Raw genomic sequence first — 20528 nt, forward strand, 5'->3', positions numbered from 1 at the left:
AATTTTTCTGCCCGTACCCGCGACCCGCGGGTAAACCCGCGGGTTTACATAATGTGTAATTCTAACTAATTTTTAGTCACGGATACGCGCTACCAGCGGGTAAACCCGCGAATAATTAAGAAAGTATATTAAAAAATTAAATTATATAATATACTATTTAGTATATGTATGCGGGTAAACGGGTTTACACGCCGGTAGCTCAAACGGGCATCACGGATTGACGGGTCGGGTTTTACCCGCGACGGGTATGAATTACCCGCGACCCGCCCGCGACCTGCCAACGGGTACAAAATTTTACCCGACCCGTACGCGCGGGTACATTTTTTCATAAGTACCCGCCCGTCACGGGCATGGGTACCCGCGGGTCACGGGTTTTTTTCCGCCCATTACCATCCCTATTTTTAGGCAAAATAAGGAGGTTTTTGGGCCATATACGAAGGCTTTTGGGCAAAATACGGAGGCTTTTGGGCAAAATAGGGAAGCTTTAGGGCAAAATATAGAGACTTTTGGCCGCAAAAAAACCACTGGGGGCAAAATCGAAAAATTCAAAATTTTTGCACTGAAAATTACAAATACACTTGGGGCGGGTGCCCCACCCTGCCCCACATATTTCCGCTCTAGCTATATCATTCAGAGTTGAAACACTCTCTTAACCATTAAGATGTATATATGTCTTCTTAAATTGTATTTAGAACACTTATCAAATAGATATATTGAAGTTTTTGTTTATGTTAAACGATAACAAGTTGATTTAATTCATTTGTATTTTTTTATTTAAAATAATTATCAAACAGCTTATTGCTATTCAGAATTGAATTCATTCAGAAGTTTTGAATCATTCAGTGCTTAATTATTCAGATTTATCAAATGCACCCTTAAAATTACACTAAATATCCTCGACGACGAACGGAGTTTACAAAGACGTGCGATAAAGGTTATAAGACTTTTTATTTATGATTGTAAAAAACTTGGTTTTTATTGTGTTTTGATTTTACTTTTAAAAAATTTAATGATTATGTATGTTTTCTTACAATCATTTTTAGTTAAGTTTTTTTAATAAGCCCTGATTTCACGGGTCTTTAAACTAGTATAATTATATAATGCTAACAGATTTAGGTCCTAATTTTGGCATTGGCGCCGGTTGTGGTGTTGGTTTCGGCGTCGGACTCATCGGAGGTATTATATATTTACTCATTTGATTTGATTCGATTCGATTCGATTATTTTTCATTTCTACTGGAGTTATTAGGACATTATATTAAGCTATTCTATGTTAGGGTTATGTTAGGGAAATTATGCGTGAAGTAGCCATATCCGTTTGTCGAATTGTTTCCTTACGGTAACCAATAATAATTGCAGTACTATCTGGGCCACATTCATTCCTCCTAAAATAAACGTGTTCATGTGGCGATTAGCTCAAGACAAGCTTCCCACAGGTGGAAATTTATCTTTGAAAGAGATTGAGATCGAATTATCGTATGTCCGATATGCAATTACGGTGTAGATAATAGCAATCATGTTTACTTTGACATTGCTTCCATAGTTTGGAAATGTCTTCGTGTTTGGACGAGCTGCAACATGCCTCCTTTCACTAGCCTATCAGACGTGCTTTAATGAAATGAAAGAAATCAGAGCAAATTGCCGGAAGGGTAAATGCTTATGACGAGAATAGGAAACACTCCGATGTCGGGAACTTATTAAGTGGGACATGGCGGCAGTCTTGCTACACAGTAAGTGTTGCATGCCTGTATCTGTCGCTATGCTTAGTCTTTGATATAGATTTTGTCAGCTATGTGTTTGTTTATTTAAGTTTTACTTTATATGATCATACCTTGCTAATTGATCTCTCTTGGATATTTGTAGTGCTTTTATGGGAAGAAGGTTTGATCCCATTTGGATGTACCTAATCCCATTTGAAAATTTGCATTTTTTTTTTTTTAACAGAAGTCAAACTGCAAATATAAAAAAAAAAAATTACAATAAACGACGTTCACGGTACATCAAAATGACAAGTGGAAGCGTTCTAAAAATTGTAAAATATATGTATTTTAATTATATTACAACCCAAGAGGTCACGCAATTCGCCAGTATTTGGTAAAACTACTAACCTGCGTATTCACACCGTAAGCAACCGGGTGTTCCCACCTGTTGCTCTTCATATTACAAACACTTAGGGTTACTCTTGATCCTGCAAAATGAGTGTGCAAGTAATAGGTCAAATTTTGTTAAGGTCAAAACACAATATTTTATATGCAACTGAAAATTGGTTGGTTTTGGTTCAGGCTAGACCCACCCCGCAATAGTAACTACTTTATGCTTGTATATGTCTAATTTATTAGCTAAACAGAATTACACAAACTATATTTCAAAAGAGTGAACTTTGAGTAGATACTCGACACTGTCCCATGAAACGAATTCCTTGGATTTACTGATATTTTACTACTATACGATTAGGTATACTTGCCTAGTTGTGTTTAGTCATTTAATCTTTTAGTTTTGGCTGTTATAAACTTATATAACTGATTTAACACATAACGTATATATGTGTGGGGTGATTTTTTTTAGAACGACAACTCACACACCCGACACAAATTTATTCACGAATATGCCCACTACGGGGTTTGAACTCCCAACCACTTTGGTTGAAAGGCTCTTCGAATACCGCTAGCCTTTGGTATGTGTGGGGTGATTGAATAGATTCTCGAAGGCTACGAGACTTTTGCAGCAAGAAAATGCTAACAGAAATAAATTTCAATCATGGGGCCGTTTTGGTGGTTGAATGTAGATAATGAAAAGCTACGTGTCGATTTGCAAGTAGTTTATTGCAAGTAGCTTAGTGTATGAAAACTACTGATTTGTAATGCTTGAATGAATGGATTGTTGATTTTGTTGTTTGATACTTTGAATTATACGACAAATATTCTACTTTCAAGTCAACAACAATATAATCTGTATACTCCGTATAATATAAATATTGTAACACTAGATCGATCGAGAACCCCAGTTTGATCTAAAGAAGTAGGTGACGAGCCATGGATGATGATGATGAGGAAATGGTGATAATTGGGGCAGGTATTTGCGGGCTAGCGACAGCTGTGGCACTTAATAAAAAAGGAATAAAAAGTGTAGTAATGGAGAAATCAGAGAGTCTGAGAAACGTCACCGGAGCCGCAATCGGAATCCGCCAAAATGGTTGGCGAGCTCTCGATCAGCTTGGCGTTGCCGACATCCTCCGCCCTACTGCTATTTCTCTTCAGAGGTTCCTCTCGTTGTTTTTATCAAACATTGAAACACTAGTTAGAATATGTTATTGCTTCATTAATAAATGTATCTTTGGAGTGTCTTAAGGTTGTTGTTAAGTCACTAACATGCTTTCATGACTAGCAACTTAAAACATCTTGTCGGTTGCATGTTGTTATCATCGATCTTACCCTTAACTTATTAACATTACTAGTAACATGTCATAATACTTGTCTAGGGAACGAATGGTATTACTCAAGGAGGGGAAACAACAGCAGAGTTCAATGTAAGTTACCATTATACAGATCAAAACATTTTATTGTCTCTAACATTATAAATTTAATTAGGAAAAATGGGCTCTTTGATTTCATTCGTGATGTGTCATTTAATTGGTATTGTAATAGAGGTCGTAAGCGTATTAGTTGGAACGTCTGGCTTCAAAAGCCTTTGTAGTTTTGTAATCTTCTTTTTCCCCAGCTTCTCGCTCGGGGTTATCTAATAAAATTTCAGCCGTTCAAAAGAAGAAGAAAAAAAGTAATTAAATTAATTTTATCACCTTTCAGACAATTTCCACTTGTCATTTTTGTTTAAGGAGTTTCTCTTATGTTGTTAGTTGATTTAATGGACAATATAGGATTGGCGAAACTCGTTGCTTAAGAAGAAAGGACTTATTAAACACTCTGTATGATGCCCTTCCTCCAGATACAGTAAAGTTCGGTTGCCAACTTAAATCAATAAAATTGAACCTGACTACTAACAAACCAGTTCTTCGGTTCATCAATGGAAGGTCTATCATTGCCAAGGTATTAACCTTAATTATTATTAACTACACATATAAATTGTAACAACACGTCCACATCGGACTATGAAAGAAATTGTGTGTCCTTTTTAAGCTTAAAATAGTAATAACTAACTAATACGCAATATCTATTATTTTTAATTGAAACCTGATAATATTTCAAATTAGTCCATTGTTTTAGCTTTGAGGATTTTGATTAAACAATCATTGGATCCTAATACTTGTTGATGCTCACACATAGGTTGTGATTGGATGTGAAGGAGGCAGGTCGATTGTTGCCGAATATCTTAACGTCAAGCCTACAAAGATGTTTCCGTCATGTAATGTTAGAGGCATAACAAACTGCCCAAATGGTCATTCATTCGACGCCGAATTCGTTCGTTTCAGAAGTGACAACAATCTTGTAGGAAGAATACCGATTGATGATAAATCGGTTTACTGGTTTTGTGGCCATCCCTATATTCCTGGAGGTTGTTGTTGGGAAATTACGGCCTCACTAATTCTCAACAAACTCCCAATGAAAAATAGTAAAGAAATAAGAACAATACACAATACAAGATTTAACGTGAAAACTCCAAAACAGGAGAAAAACCACCGGCCCCCCAAAGAGAGAAATACACTATATCACAAATTGTTACAATGATATAGACGACTCTTTTAAGCCAACTACACTCTCCAAAATATTTAAATAATACAACTCTCAAACAAGGGTAATAAAGAAAGAAATAATCAAATACTTAAAGTGTATTGATTGGTGCAATTTGAAAGTAATCCCATAAGCTCCTTTTATAACCAAAGAGATTACTTCCCACTCTTTCCATCCACCGATGTGGGACTAAGCAAAAAACATTTCTTCTATTAGCCAAAAAATCAAACCAACAAATCTCCACCTTTTGGATAGAAGAAGATAACCATGCTTCCACATTGCAAGGATAACCGATGTAGACGCTTCTTCGACGACAACTTCAAGATCCTCATCTTCATGTCGTTGACATTATCTCCCAAGAGACAAAACTTGCATCTTCATCGAACATTGTCAAGACCCGACAATCATTGTCATCACAGACAATCATAACTCTTAACAAGAATTATCATACTCCACCATTAAGAGTATAACACTTAGAATATCACATTCCAAGCATTTCACCTCGGCACATGTTGTTGAACAACCAGCTGAAACTTTATGGTGCAACTTCCTGTTTGGCTTTCCCTGGAAGTTTCATCAGCAACAACATCAGTTTCCACCACACAACCTGCATCAATGTCAAACCAATGCCCATGTGCAATTGTGGAACCGCTAACGAACATCCCTTTTCATGGTGGCGCGGACACACCATGAGGATGGTGTGCCTTCAGAGGAATTCGTCACTCTCCGTAATAACGGAGACAATGTTAGCATCTTTGGAGCCATTTGCCGGATTAGCTCCACCTGAACAATTAACCCTTACATGCCCAGTCTTCCCGCACCTCCAGCATACCAGATTCTTTCCAGAGTTTCTCTTTCGCCTATCCGAACACAACACTATCGTATCTCCTGATGACGAGACCCCGTTACCTTCCAGTCTTTTCTCCTCGGATAGGAGCTTGCAAGTAACGTCTTCAAACTTCATAGTTTTCTTCCCATACATCAAAATAGGTTTCATGTGTTCATAAGACGATGATAAAGATAATATCAACCTCAAAGCTTTATCTTCATCACCCGTTTTAACTCCAATAGCCTCCAGTTCTGAAACAATACCGTTAAGAATACTTAGATGATCTGAAATCTTTGAACCCCCATCCATACGCAGAGTATGAAATTGTTCTTTAAGACACAACCGATTTGAGATGCCCTTGCACTGTTACAACTGCTCTAGTTTAACCCAAAGCTCCTTTGCCGTTGATAACCCGTGCACATTTGCAAGCACGTTCTTTGCAAGACACAAACGAATCGCACTTGCTGCCCTCAAATCCATATCATCTCATTCTTCTTCATCGAACTTATTGCTAGAATCACTGCCGGGAACAAATGTGACAATCGCTCCAAATCCATATGGACAATACGTCATTCATTGATTTCATTGCGAGGTATTTGACCTCTATATGATACGTTTTGTAAACATTGCATTCTTTTGAAAAGGCACACTATAAATGAATATTTAAATCAAAGGTTTTCGACATCTGATGATTTCTACATATAGACAATCACCGTAAATAATAGTTTACAATAGTACTTCCGTTGACAATGCAGTCAAAATAAGATACATGGTGATAATTTGGTGAATGCAACGTTTCCTTGAAAAGTATGTCATGTAAGACTCCATGCACATAGCTTGTCTAACATATAAGCAACAGCGGAAGACTTCTAGGAAACCTGAGAATAAACATGCTAACAAGTGTCAACACAAAGGTTGGTGAGTTCATAGTTTTAATGTTTCGCATAATCTGTGTATAAAGGTGGATCACAAGATTTCAGTTGTTTCATCCAGAAACGTTTATCAAAATATTCTACAAAATTGAGCACCCTGGTAACTAAACTTAACGTATATATAATTTGTACCCTTTGTATAATCATCTTAATAATACACGCAAACCAACGTGTACGCTTCTCAAATAGCATACGTCCGTTAAAAGTCTAGTGCTCTAGCTCGGACGGGGATATCAAGCCCTATGGATCCATATACTACTACTCGCGCCCACCAGTTCTTATAACTGGCAGTTACTAGTTACCAAAGCTAAGGGATTTTCGATTCAAACTCAGTGTAGAATTTAGTATGTACTTGTATCCATTGCATTTAAAAATAAAGTGCATGTATTCTCAGCCCAAAAATATAGATTGCAAAAGCAATTAAAAAGGGAGCAAATGAAACTCACCTTAGCAGCACATAAAGTTGTTCACCAAAACGTGACCGAAACTCGGAATATCAAATAACCGTAGATCTCAACCTAGAGAACATATGTTGGTCAATAAATGTCTATCAAGCTAGGTCAGGTCATAGTGTATAACATTCCTAATGCTCGAGATCGACATATGATGTTATGCAAGGTGTTTATAAAATAGCTTATATTTTACTAGGAAAAACTATTAAATACGATACAATTTTACACAAGATATTTATTTATTTATAGAATGGATATACTTAAACCTTGCTACAACACTTATAGGCAGTGTACCTAATCGTACAGTAGTGTAGTTTTTAGTAAGTCCGGTTCGTTCCACAGGGAAAAATCTTTAAACAAAGCTTAACGCTATATTAGTTTTAATTTATAAAAATACAAATATATAAATAAGTAATATTATTATTATAAAGGAGGGTTTTTACCGTTTAATGACCGGTTTGTCGATTTTTAAAACTTTAGTCGCAGTTAAAACCTAATGTAAAATATTAAATAAATAAAAGACTTAATTTAAATCGTAAAGTAAATAACGATAATGAAATTGCAATAAATAAAAGTGCGATAAAATAAAATTACGATAATTAAAAAGTACGATAATTAAAAGTGCAATTAAATACAATGACAATAAATAAAAATGCGATAATTAGAAGTGCAATTAAATATAAAATAAAGGAAATTAAATATGAAATAAAATAATTATGCTTATTTAAACTTCCGTAATCATGATGTTTGACGTGTTGATTTTAATTTTATGCCCATGGGTTAATTGTCCTTTGTCCTGGATTATTTAATATGTCCGTCTGGTTTTTGTCCATAACAGTCCATCAGTCATAAATATAAAGTGCGAGTATCCTCGTCAAATTATCCTTATACCTGAAGTCAAATATTCCAACTAATTGGGGACTTAAACTGTAACAAGGTTTTATTACTTTGTTTAATAATTACACCAGGTTATCGACTGCGTGTAACCCTAAGATTTTAATACTTTGTTATCAATTATGCCAAGTGTCCTTGTACATAATTTCACCCCTATTTTAATAATTCCATAGACTATTAATCCATTCCCGTGTCCGGTTAAATGAAGATTATTCGTACATATAAATACCCCGCCCATCGTGTCCGATCGAGTGTATATGGTTATTTATAGGGACGTCCAATTGTAAATCTTTATATTAAAATTAACAAACTATCATTTAGTTAAACAAATATAAAGCCCATTAATAGCCCATAGTCTAATTTCCACAAGTGTCGTTCTTTTGTCCAAACCCCAATTATGGTACAAAGCCCAATTACCCAATTTTAGTAATTAGCCCAACATCATGATTACTTCGGTATTAAATAAGCATAATAATAACTTAGCTACGAGACATTAAATTAAAAAGGCTGAACATAACTTACAATGATTAAAAATAGCGTAGCGTTACACGGACAGAATTTCGACTTACACCCTTACAACATTCGCTAACATACCCTTATTATTAGAAATTAAAATTAAAATTAAAATATAAATTATATATATATATATTTACGTATATAGATAGAGAGGATGGATATATGGATATTTAAAACGTCAAATTCCGCTGGTTTTTATAGGCATTTTTGTCCAGGGAGACTCCGCGAGTCGCGACCTTTTTGGCCTTCAAACTCCGCAACTCGCGGAGTTTGTTTCTACAGCTCATCTCATTTTGGAACCTTTCTTGCCGACGGTTTTAATATATAAATATAATATATATATAATTTATATAATTAATTATATATTATATTATATTTATATACATAGTTAACTTGTAATTTTTAGTCCGTTGCGTCGAGCGTTGAGAGTTGACTCTGGTCCCGGTTTCGGATTTTCGAACGTCCTTGTGTACAATTTAATATCTTGTACTTTGCGTTTTGAATCTTGTACTCTTGTAATTCTGAGACGTTTCTTATCAATAATTGGAACCTCTTTGATTGCATTTTGTACTTTTGAGCTTTTTGGTCGTTTGCGTCTTCAATTCGTCGAATCTGTCTTTTGTCTTCACCTTTTATTATTTAAACGAATATCACTTGTAAATAGAACAATTGCAACTAAAAGCTTGTCTTTCTTGAGGAATAATGCTATGAAATATATGTTCGTTTTTAGCATTATCAAATATTCCCACACTTGAGCGTTGCTTGTCCTCAAGCAATATAGTCTTGAAATATACCAGAATCACTTTTTTATTCTTCACACTTTGTACATCAGTGATTTCTATACGGCGGTATAAACAATGGTAGTAACGATGTGATTTACAGTCCCACATGACTATAAAATTTAGATCCATTAAGGAAATTGGATCTTTATGAAAACATTTGATCTTTTTGAAAATTCAAACTAGTTTTTACCCTAGATAAGTTTTCCGGAATAACCCTTCACCGGTGTTTGCAAATTCTTTTTGCGGGTTTGGTGGGTTTCAGATTTGAAAATTTCAGCTCAAAACTTGCGGTTTTGTGTCACCCACTTGCTAACCTTGTATTGGGAAAGCAACACGTCCAGTTTACTTGCTCCGTATATTACCTTTCGATAAACTACCGTCCGGTTGTAAAGGAAAGCGTTGAACAAGCAACTGTTAAGGAAATGTCCCCTGACATACTTTTAATTATGGTCTATAACGTGTCGGACGCAATTACTATCCTTTGTAGGAGCAATAGTAAGATCATCCTATAATTTTTTAGGTCTGGCACAAGGTCCTGTCTCCGACCATGCTATGCAACCACCGTTCTTACGGTTGACACCCGATTTGGTTCAGGTGACCTAATGAATTCCAGGTGAATTCCTAGGATTTTATGTTCAATGGTAATGAACGCATTGAAAATGGGTTTTTAGAAAACAAATCGGTTTGTATTTTTGATCAAAATATTTTCTCGTTCAAGCTCGAGTTTATATATCATTGAATTCCATAATTTTGTAATTCTCAATCTTTAAGGTCAATCTCAAGGATTGAGTAATATTAGTCTTAAAAGCTGATTTTTGATCTTTTAAGGAGATTATCCTTTCTGGGGATCTGATTCATTAGTCTTATCAAGCTAATTTGCACGGTGCCCCCCATTGTACGAGATAAATCCTTCTCATGGTTAGGATAAATCTGACCACTTGGCGACCATGTTTTATGCTGAGGTCCGTGGATTTCCTGCTAATTTTAGAGATGACTTTTCTAGGTTTTTCGTCAACCTACAACTGGTCTGGACGACAACTTCATGACCTAAATCAAGAAGCGCGTTTCTTTTTCGGAAGACTTTACTTCCTTTAAATGATGGAATTGATTCATCGTGTAGATCCATCGTTCTTTCAAAAGTATTACCATAAACCGGGTAAAACTGATTATTTTCGTCCAAAACAAAAGTATTTTCAATTATTTGTACAAAAATATGTGATATATGTTTAAAATAACTTGGTAAATTTTCCCACACTTGGCTTTTAATTTCCTTTTTATTGTCCTCTATTCCATTTTAAATGAATTTTAACATTTTGGTTTGTTTCTCAATTTATGTCCTTTCCGAGGTAACAATAATTTCGGTGTTAACACCTAGTTTTATCGTTCATAAATATGTATAAACATGATTTTAAATTCATTTAATTGAAAATTTTGAAATTTTTTACTAGAATTAGGTAGTCAGTATATAAGACTAGGGCTGTTCTTTATTATCAGAGAGCACTAGATTCTAATACAACTACTGCTTTACTAGTATTTTTAATGGTAACCAAGTATATAAAGTAAAAATTTTAAAATCCGAAAGAATTTAACCCCTTCCCACACTTAAGATCTTGCAATGCCCTCATTTGCAAGAAATCGGTAACAATTTAAATTATTGAGGGTGATTAGCGTAGAAAAATGATTAAATTTTACCAAAGTTTCCAAACATATTATTGTTTGTGTTGAATGATAAATGGTGCACATCATTTGTTCATTCAGTCTTGTTGTTACATCACATTTATTTTTCATCTTGTCGTCAAAATTAGTAGCTTTTGCTGAACTTAATGCCAGTCTTTGAAAATGCGTTGTTTTACCCTGTTGTGTACATAAGATAAACTGCAACATATATACATATTTTTGAAGTTTGGTATATTACCCCACATTCAAAAATTATTAAAATCTAATAATAAAAGTTAGAAAATTATAAAAACTATTACAATATCAACATAAGTGTTAAATGTAGTAACATTACAAAAATAAATAAAACTAAATAAACTAGGGTTGATACTAATACCAGTAGGAGTTCCATGCATAACCGTATGTGTTATAAAATGCTTCAGCTGGGTTATAAGTAGGATACGGTGGTTGAATCTCTATAGACCAGGGAGAAAATACAGGCTTTGGAGTAGGAATATAGTGTCTACCTATATGTTGGCAATGAGCTATGATGTGGTTTTGATGAACTTGCCAATCTTCAAATGCTCGATGTCTAGCATTTTCATACTCTTGTGAAGCTATAAACCTTTGCATTTCTATCATTTCATTTCCCCCTCCCACATTACCTGGCTGTTGATTTCTCTCAACCTGTGGATGTCTTCCATTATATTGTACTGCGGCGTTATTTCGCCTCTTCAAAACCTTAGCACCATGATATACATTTAAACCAATTGTATCGTGGGGTTCTGGTTCTTCGATTAATAATCCCCCCGACTTATATCCACATCGAGATACTCAGCAATTAATGTAATAAATATACCACCTCCTATTATACTGTGTGGTCTCATCCCCCTAACCATAGCTGATAAATAATAACCCACACAATAAGGTATACTTACAACGCTTTGTGGGTCTCGAATACACATGTGGTAAAATAAATCTTGCTCATTTACCTTTTCCTTATTTTTACCTCGTTGTGTAATCAAATTGGCTAAAAACCTGTGAATTACTCTTAACTCAGCTCTATCTATATCCAAATAAGAGTAATTTCCCCCTTTAAATCGGTGATGGCTAGTCATTTGACTCCATACACCATGCGTATCAAAATTTTCATCAATCTTCCTACCATTTAATATCAACCCTCGACAATCGGCAGATGCTAGCTCCTCAGGCGTATATATATGTAAGGCCTGAGCCATGTCTAGTAGAGACATGCTGCGCATCGAACCTCCTAACAAAAATCTAATAAAAGTTCGATCGGTTAAACTAGTTACCCGATCATTTATTTCTATACTACACAATAATTCTTCACACCATACTTTATATACAGGTCTACGCATGTTGAATAATCGTACCTAATCGTTAAAAGTAGAATTACCATACCTCTGTGTAAGTAATTCTCTAATTGGCTCGGCCAATTCTACAGCTTCTAACAGTTCCCATTCTATTACCCTAGGTACTTCAACAGCTTTAGAATGAAGAGTATGCAAGCCCCTTTGGTTTTTTGGATAATCTATCCAACGTCTGTCTAATCTCAAGTTCGGGTGCAAATTTTCCATGTGCATATCTGAAAATGTCATAACTGGATGAGGTATATCTTATTTGTAATAGTTATCAACATCCTGTTGTTCCTCATTCTCAGGAGGAGCAATGCGAGCTTGGGATGAAGATTCACCCCTTTCAGTCTGCAAAACACATCAAACACAATTTTTGTGCATCCAAATATGCATTAGTGTCAGCAAAATCATCAATCAAAATAATTACAATGACATGTTCAATTTATATCAAACTTATGCTCATTTTCATATTTTTATCAAATCTACACTTTTTCAAATAAGCATATACGAAAATGTTCGCCAAGTTCATAAGCATTCAACTCAAATAACATGTCAAAATAATCATTATTAGTAATTAAACAAGTTTCAAATGGCATTATCTCTCAAAAATAAAGTTCATGAATTTTAGACTTGAAAAAGTCCACTTTAATTTTCAAAAATCATGTTTAGGCTCAAAGTTTGGATCATTTAACTACCTAAACATGTTACACTACTTAATTTAGCAATAATTCATGACAAAAATCGGCCATAACCTGTTTATATCAAAAAGCCCCAAATTGCTCAAGAACACAAACCCTAGATTACTCAAAATTTGAAGTTTAAGGCTTCTAATCATGTTAAATAGCATCAATCTAGGTTATACAAGCATAATACACAAGTAATTTAAGCATAATTACACTAAAAAGCATCAAAATTGAATTGGGTATAAATTTGTTCAAGAACACTAATTTTCGGATTAAATGGTGTTTAGGTGTAGAAATTTACCGTTTTCCTTGAGTAATTCCTTGATAGCATTCTTCTCAAAATGATTTTGTGAAAGATTTGATAAAAAATGGTGAAAAAATTCGATTTTGTGTGTGTTTTTCGTGTGTATTTTCACAGTTTTTGTGGGATGTTTGTGTGTTGACTGATCTGTTTGGCCCCTTTTATTTTTTTCTGGATTTTAAAAGCTCCGTGAGTCGCGGTACTCCTCCCCTTTAAACTCCGCGAGTCGCGGCATTTTTTTTTAATAACTGATCTTATACTAATTAAAACAATTATTTAATTAATTTTAAAATTTCGTTTCCCTTGTTATTTAGGACGAGGTCGTTTCGGATCGATGTCCTAGTCCGTCCCTCGACAAAATTTTAAAATTTGTCTATTTAAAGCGCGGTTTTAAAAGCAAAGATTTTTGGGTTTTTTTTAAATGTTTTTGGCATACTTTAATTCAATAAGATTAAAAATAATGATAATAAAAGTTCTCGTCCCTCCCTCGGGTAAAGCAATTTCGGTTCAACGACCTAGTCTTCAACTCACGACGAATTTTAAAAATCATATTTTTAACTTAGCGAAATAAAGTAAATTTTTATTTTTTAAATTCACACCAAACTTAAATTATATTTTTGTTTTTATACATACAAACTTATATTAAAAATATTAATTTTTTAAATATTTACAATTTTAAAGAGGTTTACAATATTAATTTAATATTTATATATTAATTTTAAAAACATGGTAAAAATAAAATTAAAAATCTTTTTGGCTTTTATCCCAGTTTAATCAATCAAATATTATCAAAAATATGCGCCCCTCTTTTCGGTAAAGTAATTTCGATTCCATAACCTAATTTAACTCATGACGAATTTTTGAAATATTTTGGGTTGAATGATTAAAGATATTTATACCTTAAGAATAAACGTTAAATTTCGCAGTGATGTAATAAATTTTTGTATGATATCAATAATTTCGGTCGCAAGACCTAATTTTATCGAATACCAATTTAATACTTTATAGCGAACAAATTAGCGTTTATTATCAAAAGGTTAAAAATAAAAATAAAAATAAAAACTGTACAAACTTACCTGTGAAATAGTATTCTTAGTGATATGCTCTAGCCCACTCATAAGATAGTCGGACTAATTGATTTTTCATGGCTACATAGGCGTAACCTCGAGCATTTAATGTTTTTTCTTCTAAACATATGAACGGTCCATCTCTGCATAAAGTAACAAATTCGGTGTTTGAATAGGTTTGATTATTTAAACATTTACCTTCGTGTGACCATTTTCCGCATTTGAGACATCTTTCAAGGTGTCGTGCTCTTCTTTTCGCTGCGGATTTTGATTTTCCTTTACCAAATTGTAACTTATTATCTTCGCATCTGGATTCTTTTCTTACTCCGTCCAATTTACCTCTGATTAATGATACTATTTCACTCGGAAGTGTGTCATTATTACGTTTAGTGATCAAAGCGTGTAGCATTAGACCATGGTTTAGTTCACATGAAGTCTTCATTTCGTAAAAACCTAAAAAAATAAAAATTCAGAATGGGGGGAGAAGACTAGTTCTTTAGGGTCTGCTAGGGAAAGACCATTCGGGTTCCATTTTAGAGAACTACACAAAAACAGAAAATCTAATTCTAACAGAAATACATATTATCCTTTAAAAACTTGATTCTCCCCACACTTAGTTAGCTGTGGTGTCGAAATTGTGATTAACTTCGTTGTCAACTTCCATCGGACTATCTATGTAATGTTTAACTCTGTGACCATTAACCTTAAATTCAATCCCATTTGAATTTATCAATTCTATCGTTCCGTATGGGAAAACTCTTTTGACTATAAATGGTCCAGACCATCTTGATTTCAATTTTCCAGGAAATAGCTTGAATCGTGAATTGAAAAGAAGAAGTTTGTCTCTTTCTTTAAATTCTTTTGAACTTCTGATTCTTTTATCATGCCATTTCTTCGTTCTTTCCTTATAGATTAACGAATTTTCGTATGCTTCATGTCTTAATTCTTCTAATTCGTTTAATTGACTTAACCGTAGACGTCCAGTTTATGTAAATCAAGATTACATGTCTTCAAAGCCCAAAATGCTTTGTGTTCAATTTCTACTGGAAGATGACATGATTTTCCGTAAACGAGTCTAAAAGGTGTGGTTCCAATTGGAGTTTTGTAGGCTGTTCTAAAAGCCCAGAGTGCATCCTCCAATTTAATGGACCATTCCTTTGGATTTGATCCTACGGTTTTCTCTAAAATACGTTTTAAAGCTCGGTTGGTATTTTCAACTTGTCCACTTGTTTGTGGATGATATGCGGTGGAGATTTTATGAGTTACTCCATATCTTTTAAGAACTTTCTCAAGTTGATTATTACAAAAATGAGTTCCCCGATCACTTATTAAAGCTTTCGGTGTTCCAAACCTTGCAAAAAGACGTTTTAAAAAGTTGACTACAACTCTTGCATCGTTAGTTGGGAGAGCTTGTGCTTCCGCCCATTTAGATACATAATCAATGGCTACGAGAATATAGAGATTATTATGAGATTTTGGAAATGGACCCATAAAGTCAATACCCCAAATGTCAAATACTTCACATACTTGAATGACATTTAGTGGCATTTCATCACGTTGACTTATTTTTCCGGCCCTTTGACATGCATCACAGGATTTGCAAAGAAGGTGTGCGTCTTTGTAAATTGTAGGCCAATAGAATCCAGCATCATAAACTTTTCTTGCTGTGAGTTGAGGCCCATAATGCCCTCCTGTTGGTCCTGTGTGACAATGGTTTAAGATTTTACTAGCTTCATCTCCGAATACACATCGGCGTATTATTCCATCGGGACAACTTTTAAACAAATGTGGATCTTCCCAGAAATAGTGTTTTATATCACTGAAGAATTTCTTTCGTTTTTGGTACGACAATCCTTTCTCAAGGAATCCACATACTAAGTAGTTTGCATAGTCTGCAAACCATGGTATTTCATTATAATCCATCTCCAATAGATATTCATTAGGAAAGTTGTCTTGTATGGCCGATTCATTTAGAACTTCTAATTCGGGATTTTCAAGACGAGAAAGATGATCGGCTGCGAGATTTTCTGCTCCTCTTTTATCTCGGATTTCAATATCGAATTCTTGTAAGAGTAAGATCCAACGGATTAATCTTGGTTTGGCATCTTGTTTCGAAAATAGGTATCTAAGAGCAGAATGGTCGGTATAGACCACCGTTTTAGCTAGAACGAGATATGAACGAAATTTGTCAAAAGCAAAGACAATAGCAAGGAGTTCTTTTTTCAGTAGTTGTGTAATTTGTTTGTGCTCCTTGTAACGTCTTACTAGCGTAATATATAGGTTGAAATCATTTTTCAACCCTTTGTCCTAAAACGGCTCCCATTGCAAAATCACTTGCATCGCACATTAGTTCAAACGGTAGATTCCAATTTGGTGTTATCATGATCGGCGCATTAGTGAGTTTCTCTTTAAGAATATTAAAAGATTTGATGCATTAATCTGAAAAGACGAATGGAGCATCCTTTTCTAGGAGTTTATTCATAGGAGTGGCAATTTTAGAAAAATCTTTAATGAAACGTCGGTAAAAACCGGCATGCCCTAGAAAACTCCTAACTCCTCTAACATTGGTGGGATGTGGAAGTTTAGCAATTACATCTACTTTAGCTCTATCCACTTCAATTCCTTCATTTGAAATTTTATGACCAAGAACGATGCCTTCTTTAACCATGAAATGGCATTTCTCCCAATTAAGTACTAGATTTGATTGTTCACATTTAATAAGCATTCGTTCAAGATTAACTAGACATGATTCAAATGAATCACCGAAGACTGAAAAGTCATCCATGAAAACTTTCATGCATTCTTCTATCATGTCGTGAAAAATCGCCATCATGCACCTTTGAAAGGTTGCAGGGGCGTTGCAAAGTTCAAATGGCATGCGTTTGTAAGCAAAAGTACCATAAGGGTACGTGAATGTAGTTTTCTCTTGGTCCTCGGGTGCTATTGGAATTTGAAAATATCCGGAAAAACCATCAAGAAAACAATAGTAACTATTTCCGGCTAATCTTTCCAACATTTGATCAATGAAAGGTAAGGGAAAGTGATCTTTTCTGGTGGTGTCATTTAATTTTCTATAATCAATACATACACGCCTGATGTGGTAGCGTGGGGGTACGTGATAGTACTATATTTTACTACGAAAAGTGATACAAACTACACAAGTTTTAATTATTTATTTACAAAATGGATATACCTAAACCTTGCTACAACACTATAGGCAGTGTACCTAATCGTAGAGTAGTATAGTTTTTAGTAAGTCCGGTTCGTTCCACAGGGAGCGGGCTTATTGCACACTATATTTTTAAACAACTATATTTGTACAAAATATATAAATATATATACATAATAATATATAAAAGGGGGTTTACCGTTTAATGACCGGTTTGTCGATTTATATTTTAAGTTACAATTAAAACCTAATGCAAAATATAAATGACGATAATTAAAGTAGCAAAAAATAAATGACAATAAATAAATGACGTTAAATAAAATAGCGAGTAAATAAAAGTACGATGAAAAATACAATAAAACAATTATGCTTATTTAAACTTCCGTAATCATGATGTTTGACGTGTTGATTTTGGTTTTATGCCCATGGGTTAATTGTCCTTTGTCCTGGATTATTTAATATGCCCGTCTGGTTTTTGTCCATAACAGTCCATCAGTCATAAATATAAAATGCGAGTGTCCTCGTCAAATTATCCTTATAACCGAAGTCAAATATTCCAACTAATTGGGGACTTAAACTGTAACAAGGTCTTAATACTTTGTTTAATAATTACACCAGGATATCGACTGCGTGTAACCCAAGGTTTTAATACTTTGTTAACAATTACGCCAAATGTCCTCGTACATAACTTCACCCCTGTTTTAATAAGTCCATAGACTATTAATCCATTCCCGTGTCCGGTTAAATGAACGATTATTCGTACATATAAATACCCCGCCCATCGTGTCCGATCGAGTGTATATGGTTATTTATAGGGACGTCCAATTGTAAATCTTTATATTAAAATTAACAAACTATCATTTAGTTAAACAAATATAAAGCCCATTAATAGCCCATAGTCTAATTTCCACAAGTGTCGTTCTTTTGTCCAAACCTCAATTATAGTACAAAGCCCAATTACCCAATTTTAGTATTTTAGCCCAACATCATGATTACTTTGTCTTAAATAAGCATAATAATAACTTAAGTACGAGACATTAATTTAAAAAGGAGAACATAGCTTACATTGATTATTTATCGCGTAGTGGTACACGGACAGAATTTCGACTTCAAAAACCCGTAAAATAACCTTTACATAACCCGAACTAATCTAATATAAAACTACCCTATACTATATATATTATATATATATATATTTATTTATTTATTACAGAGTATTATTATTATTATTTATTATTTTTATCGAACGAATGCATGGCCTTTTATAGGCGTTTTGATTTCTGACAGCTCCGCGAGTCGTGGAGTTTTTGGCCTTCAAACTCCGCGAGTCGTGGAGTTTGAAAATCCAGCTCAGGATCCTTTGTCTCATAGCTTGTCGACATGATTATATATATATTTATAATATATAAATAATTTATATAATTATTTATATATTATATTTTATTCTTGTGCATAGTTGACTCATAATTTTTGGTCCATTGCGTCGGGCGTTGATAGTTGACTCATGTCCCGGTTCCAGATTTTCGAACGTCCTTGCGTACAATTTAATATCTTGTACTTTGCGTTTTGTAACTTGTACTCTTGTCATTTTTAGACGTTTTTCATCAATAAATTGAACCTTTTGAATTGTATCTTGAACATTTGAGCTTTTTGGACGTTTGTGTCTTCAAATCTTCGTTTTCGCCTTTTGTCTTCGCACTTATTTATTTAAACAATTACAATGAAAATATAATACAATTACATATGAAAACCTATTATTTAGGAGGGATATTGCTATGAAATATATGTTCCTTTTTAGCCTTATCAAATATCCCCACACTTGAGCGTTGCTTGTCCTCAAGCAATACAGAACTTGAAATAAAAACATACATGAATCACTTTTTTATTCATCACACTTTTGTACATTAGTGATTTTGATATGGTGGTATAAACAATGATAGTAACGATAGAACCATGGTTAAAGGTGGGTGTGTCATCCACAGTTGCCTCGGGTTTAGGTCAACGACACTTGCAATCAAATAGCCGATTTATTTTCGGTTTCCAAAGCAAAGTGCACATTTGAAAGGCGGTTTACAGTCCCACATGACTATGAAAATGTAGATCCTTAAGGAAATTAGATCTTTATGAAAACATTTGATCTTTTGAAAATTCAATCTAGCTTTTACCCTAGACAAGTTTTATGGAATAACCCTTCACCGGTGTTGCAAAATATTATTGTGGGTTTTGTGGGTTTCAGATTTGAAAATTTTAGCTCAAAACTTATGGTTTTGTGTCACCCACTTGCTAACCTTGTATTAGGAAAACAACACGTCCAGTTTACTTGTCCCGTATATTACCTTTCGACAAACTACCGTCCGGTTGTAAAGGAAAGCGATGAACAAGCAACTGTTAAGGCAATGTCCTGTGACATGCTTTTGATTATGGTCTATAAACGTGTCGGATGCTAGTACTATCCTTTGTAGGAGCAATAGTAAAGCTCACCCTTATAATTTTTCAGTCTGGCACAAGGTCCTGTCTTCGACCATGCTATGCAACCACTGTTCTTACAGTTGACACCCGATTTGGTTCAGGTGACCTAATGAATTCCAGGTGAATTCCTAGGATTTTACGTTCAATGGTAATGAACGCATTGAAAATAGGTTTTCAGAAAACAAATCGGTTTGTAATTTTGATCAAAATATTTTCTCGTTCAAGCTCGAGTTTAGATATCATCGAATTTCATGAGTTTGTAATTCTCAATCTTTAAGGTCAATCTCAAGGATTGAGTAATATCAGTCTTAAAAGCTAATTTTTTAATCTTTAAGGAGATTATCCTTTCTGGGGATCTGATTCATTAGTCTTATCAAGCTAATTTGCACGGTGCCCCCCCATTGTACGAGATAAATCCTTCTCATGGTTAGGATAAATCTGACCACTTGGTGACCCTGTTTTATGCTGAGGTCCGTGGATTTCCTGCTGATTTTAGTGATGACTTTTCTAGATTTTTCGTCAACCTACAGCTGGTTTGAACGACAACTTCTTGACCTAAATCAAGAAGCGCGTATCTTTTTCGGAAGACTTTACTTCCTTTTAATGATGGAATTGATTCATCGTGTAGATCCATCTTTTCTTTTCTTTCATCGGGTAAAATAGTTAATTTAGTCCAAAACAAAAGCACCTGCAATAAACTTTACAGAAACATGTGCAT

The 20528-nt window shown here is 34.4% G+C and overlaps 1 protein-coding gene across 1 annotated transcript in view; it reads left to right on the plus strand.

Moving 5' to 3' along the window:
• The first annotated feature begins 3052 nt into the window (after positions 1–3052).
• The window catches only part of LOC139840486 (monooxygenase 1-like), a 38900-nt gene continuing 21424 nt past the window's right edge, over positions 3053–20528 (plus strand). Inside the window, exons 1-4 of the mRNA XM_071830752.1 lie at positions 3053–3258; positions 3478–3525; positions 3874–4042; positions 4280–4508. Of these exons, the coding sequence (XP_071686853.1) occupies positions 3053–3258; positions 3478–3525; positions 3874–4042; positions 4280–4508 (652 nt within the window). The remainder of the gene's footprint in view (positions 3259–3477; positions 3526–3873; positions 4043–4279; positions 4509–20528) is intronic.

This window comes from Rutidosis leptorrhynchoides, chromosome 4 (assembly GCF_046630445.1).
Source record: "Rutidosis leptorrhynchoides isolate AG116_Rl617_1_P2 chromosome 4, CSIRO_AGI_Rlap_v1, whole genome shotgun sequence".
NCBI lineage: Eukaryota > Viridiplantae > Streptophyta > Magnoliopsida > Asterales > Asteraceae > Rutidosis > Rutidosis leptorrhynchoides.